The 5000-nt window shown below is 41.8% G+C and overlaps 1 protein-coding gene across 34 annotated transcripts in view; it reads right to left on the bottom strand.

Annotated features, from left to right (window-relative positions):
- The window catches only part of cac (calcium voltage-gated channel subunit cacophony), a 291025-nt gene that overhangs the window by 93704 nt on the left and 192321 nt on the right, over nt 1-5000 (bottom strand). For all 34 annotated transcript variants that reach the window (XM_086531498.1, XM_086531514.1, XM_086531499.1 and 31 more), the window contains exons 6-8: nt 2912-3067; nt 2179-2399; nt 1119-1222 (exon numbers count right to left, since the gene is read on the bottom strand). In XM_086531498.1, coding sequence (XP_086387624.1) covers nt 1119-1222; nt 2179-2399; nt 2912-3067 — 481 coding nt within the window. The remainder of the gene's footprint in view (nt 1-1118; nt 1223-2178; nt 2400-2911; nt 3068-5000) is intronic.

Raw genomic sequence — 5000 nt, 5'->3', positions numbered from 1 at the left:
ACTCATCATCCCTAAGTCATTTTTCTTCTCGCAAAAAAAATAAAAAAAAAGAAAAGAAAAAAAAAACATAAAGGACATATAAAAGACATATCTTCTTTCTTCTTATTCTACTATTGCAACAACGACAGCATCCCATGTTATACCGAACGCCATGTACTAATGTCAGAGGCTCGGTTTTTCTCTCTTGGACTGACTGTAAGGACGTTTACATCGATGCAGATCTAGTAGTGTATATCTAGAAACCGGCTCCTCTGTCTCTTGACTACTACACCAACACTACATTGTACAAAGCTTAGTCATCCAAGCTGTATTTACAGACTCAAACCGTTTATTGCCCAACATATAGAGACAACCTACTGTATTTTACTAATGTACAGTATAACCCTTTACCCAACGGGGGGGGATGGGGAATTTTATAGTTTACAGCAATACAGTTAGAGTGTTTATGATACTCTAAGATATATATTTTCTCTCTTTGTTTTAGTTAGATACATCAGCAATTTTACTCAAACACTAATACTTGTTAAGGTTGGCTTTTACTATGCGTCACAAGGCCTCAGTACCTGCTTTACAGATCCAGTCAAAATAACCCGTAAATGCCTCAGTGAAATTCCTTCTCATCCTGACTTTTCTGTAATGCTCTCTCCGCTCAACGCGTTTTCTTTCATTGGAAAATTCTCTGAAAATGTAGATATTAATGGCAGTCTAAATGGTGTATTTGGTAAAGAGGCTAACTATCGGGGGAGGCTTAAATGTCGATGAATCTCCTCGTAGGTCTGGAAAAAAACGCTGTGGGTCTTGAGGGAGAATGATCGGCTTTGGGCTGTGAAAGAGACATCTTGGGTGGGTTAACAAAGGTATTTCAAATTTCCTAACAGGGGGATTACTTTTTTAAGTATGAATTCAATAATTAGAATCAACAATAGTTTTTTTTTTTCCTTTTCTTCCTGTTTTCTCTAATGTTTACTCTTGTACAACGGTCAAATATCCAATGTAAAATAAATGCTAACTGAGGCTTTATGAACAGAACTTCTGTCTTCTTGTGTGTTATTTATCAAGTCTGTTGTGACTGCCTGGTGACTAAAGATAGACAGAGTAAATAAAAGATGTCAACTTACCCAGACAACACACCAAGGACTAGGTTGAGCATGAAAAAGGACCCCAATACGATAAGGGGCACAAAGTAGAGAAAGTTGAAATTGCTACCAAGCGCATCATTTGTCTGGAAAAAAGAATAGAGAGCGATTAGGACATGACAGTGGCATACACTCATATTCGTGTGCATACAGTGCTATACAGGAGGAGGTTGAGCGGCATTTCTAGTTTATTATATAAGTAGAATATTCGATCCCTCGTTAATATTAATAGAAAAAAAAACATCGCCATACGGCAGTAATATCCATAAAAATACACGGTCTTACGAGAAAAGACAATCAGAGGAAACTAAGTGACATCTTTTATATAACGTTATTGTGAGAGTAGAGTTGGCCAGATTTCGATGGCGTCAATAGAAAAAAAAACATATGTCAAAATCTATAAGAATATTCGGTATAAGAAGTATAGAAATATAGGATCTAATCGACGATAATGGTAATAATAAATAAAATAAATAAACATCGTACTGGCAGACTCAATATGAATACGACACGATTATGCAACTGGCGTAATGACACCAAGAAAGTAAAATAATCGGCATGTCAACACCTAATCATCAGGAAAGGTGAGCTGACATGACAAACAAAGGCCTGGGAAGGATAGAGAAGGTTCACCTCTTCTGCATCCTCCTTATAATCTCGGAAACAAAAGAAAAGGGACAAAGAGATCTCGAACCTTGTTAAGCACACTTGAAACTCGGGTAACAATGGCTAAGAGAGTAAGGGGACTCGAGTATTAATGCGTAGAATTCTGTTTTTTTGCGGGGGAGAGGGAGGGGGGAGGGGGAGGGGGGTTGAGGTTAAAATGAAGTGGAGATAGAATGCAACTGCGGGTATATTTCTTTGTGGATTTTTTTTTTTCTTGACATTATGAACTTATATTTTTATAGCTTTTACAGCTTACGAAACCGACACAATGAAAAGAAAAAGTGTCCACAATCTTCGCATTTCGTGTCAGAAAACAATATGTAAAAGTCCCTGAATTCTTCGTCTTTACCACTTCACAAGTTGTACCCAGACTCACCCAGTACAGTATGGACGTCCAGCCTTCCTGCGTGATGCACTGGAACACTGTCAACATGGCGAAGCCGATGTTGTCAAAGGACGTGATGCCATAATTGGGACCATCCCAGAGCTCCAAACAGGTGGAGATGTTATAATTACACACAAAGGAACCCGATGGAGCCACGGATACATTGTCTGCGTTACACGGCGTTGGCATCTCTCCTTCTGTCACTATTTGACCTGTGGGAACGAAGGAGAGTTAGTGGCGCTCTTGAGGAGTATCTTAGAAGGATTTAAAGGCAGAGAGAGAAGAGTAAGATGATCGTTTTTGTGATGTTGGAAGGGAGTATGTAAAAATTAGGGGCTGCATTTAATGGACTGCATTATATGCAAAGATTGTAGTTTCTCTTATGCTTCATAATAATTGAAATTATCACAATATCTAGTTCACCAAAAGGGCAAATCAGAATTTTCAAAAAATATTTTTCTCTCTGGAAATCTTGCAGATTCGAAACATATTTTTTCAGAAAAAATACTATGCCCAAAATAAGATATACTATCCTATTACAATAAACCTATTTTCTGTGTAACGAGAGACATTGACTTTAACAAGTTTATTAAGACAAGTGGTTACTCACATCTTGAAAGTATGAGGTAACCTAAGGTATCCTCACCTCCAAAGAGAGAGAGATAGCAAGGGAAAGAGACGGACATAGAGAGACAAAGGAAAACAAAGACAGTCTATACTTTACCTAAGTCTTCTAAACTGTAGCAGGTTTTATGGAGAGCACCCGAGTAGAATTCAAGGCCTATGATGGCGAATATAACAATGGCGAACAGGACGAGCAACCCGATCTGCAGCAGCGGTGCCATTGCCTTGATGATGGACTTGAGGACGACCTGCAGGCCTGGGGATAGATGGTGAGGTTCACACGTGGCTATCTGCAGGTCACGCTGCTGGGGAGGAGAGGGGGGATGCTGGGGTTGGGAGGAAGGGGGTAGGGGTAGGTGGAAGGAAAGGTAGGGAGGAAGGGGAGGGGGAGGGGGAGGAAGGGGTTATGAGGAAGGACAGAGGGAGGATAGAAGGGAGAGATGGGGCTTTCTGGGGTTGGGGGAAGAAGAGGGGAGGTTAGGAAGAGGGAGGAAAGGGTTTTGGGGGGATTAGGGTGAGGGGGAAAGAGAGGAATGGGGAAAGGAATTGGAGGGAGTGATGCTTGTGTTATGTTTAGGGGAGGGGAGGGAGGGTGAGGGGCGAGTAAGTGTTGTCAAGGTAGAGGGAGGGGGAGGGGAAGGGGAAGAGGAGGGAAGGGGGGAGGAAAGAGAATATATTGCTTGGAAAAAAGGATTGTGTATGTATGTGGTGTGATGGGGAAGGGTATGAAAGGTTAGGGGGAGGGGGTAAAATGGGGGAGGGGGCAGGGAGGAAGGAGGGGAGGTGGGGAGTTTCTACTGCAAGAAGGACTGAAAGGAGGAGGGTGGGGAGGGTGGGGGGATGGTTATGGGGGTGATAATGTATAACAGCATATGAGGTTGATGTTAAGAGAGACACTGACATGAAAGAAAAGAAAAAGAAAGACAGAGAAGAAGAAAGAAAGACAGAGAGAGAGAAAAAGCGAAATATCTGATCCAAGAAGAAAAAAAATCTAAGATCTAGGACCAGCAAAAAGAGACCAATCTAATATTAAAAAAGTACTGGTCATAGGTGGTATTTGTAAAGTATGTGCCTTACTGAATGACGTTAGTAATTAGAACATTCAACTATGTGACTTGTTTAGTCATAGCTAGGCATGTAAGGCATAATCACCACTCATATCATGTGGAATCTAGACAATATATTCAATGAATATCTCAAGTTGGTCCTCATCAACATATTGAAAGAGAAAACGTTTCAGAAAGGTTAGAAAGAAGAATGAAAGATCAGTGTGAACGTAATGAACGTGATTTTTATGACGAGCTCAAGGAAGAAACAAACACAGGGGGAGGGGAAGGAGGAAGGGAGGCAGAGATAAAGGGAAGGGGAAGGGGGAGAGGTGCGAGTGGGAGTGTTAGTTTCCAAGGGGATTAGACATAGAGTCAATGTTGGGTGTGGTGGGAGGGGGGAAGGGGGAAGGGGAGGAGGAGGGGGTGTCACGTTGACTACTATAAGGCTGTTGAGGCAGGTGAGCGCATGCGGGGGAGGGAGGGAGGGGGTAAGGGGTGGTGGTGAAGAAAGCTATGAAATTAGAACAGTTGAAAAAAAGATTATTGGGGGAGATGGGGACCCGTGGTGGGGGAGGAGGGGGGGAGATACCTGAAAGGGGGTTAAGTTAGGAAGAGGAAAAGTACTTGAGGATGGAAAAGGGCTCTAAGCGAACGCGTTAGAAGCGAGAAGAAGAAATAAAAGAGGCAAGAGGAGGAGGAGGAAAGTGGAAAAAGGGTTAAAAATGAAGGAGGGAGAGAGAGGGGGAGGAGGAGGAGAAGGAAGGGAGGGGGAACATGGGGCTCCAGACGGATAGTAAGAACCAAAAGAAGGCACGAAAATAAACAAAAAGTGAACAAAAGATAATGAAAGTGAACAACTCAATGGCTGGAATGAAAAGTTCAAAAGCGGGCGGTGCTGTGTAGCGGAGGTGTTCATAATTGTGTCAGAAGTGGAATTCTTTACGTGTAATCGTGAAGATATTTAGTCAAGTGTCTTTTGAACAAGATCACGTTACATACACGTGACTGCAGCGACTGTATGCTTTTAATGTGTGTATTTGGAAATAAAAAGTGGGTTTTTATTTTTTAGTTATTATCGAGTATTGTGTTTACAGATTAACACAAGGGGTGGAAAGAGGGTTTAAGTTTACGGCACTCCGA

The sequence above is a fragment of the Penaeus japonicus genome, unplaced genomic scaffold (assembly GCF_977035675.1).
Source record: "Penaeus japonicus unplaced genomic scaffold, GWHDUDI00000001_assembly GWHDUDI00000035, whole genome shotgun sequence".
Lineage (NCBI taxonomy): Eukaryota > Metazoa > Arthropoda > Malacostraca > Decapoda > Penaeidae > Penaeus > Penaeus japonicus.
The sequence above is the reverse complement of the archived record's forward strand: the minus strand, read 5'-3'. Positions and strand labels throughout refer to the sequence as shown.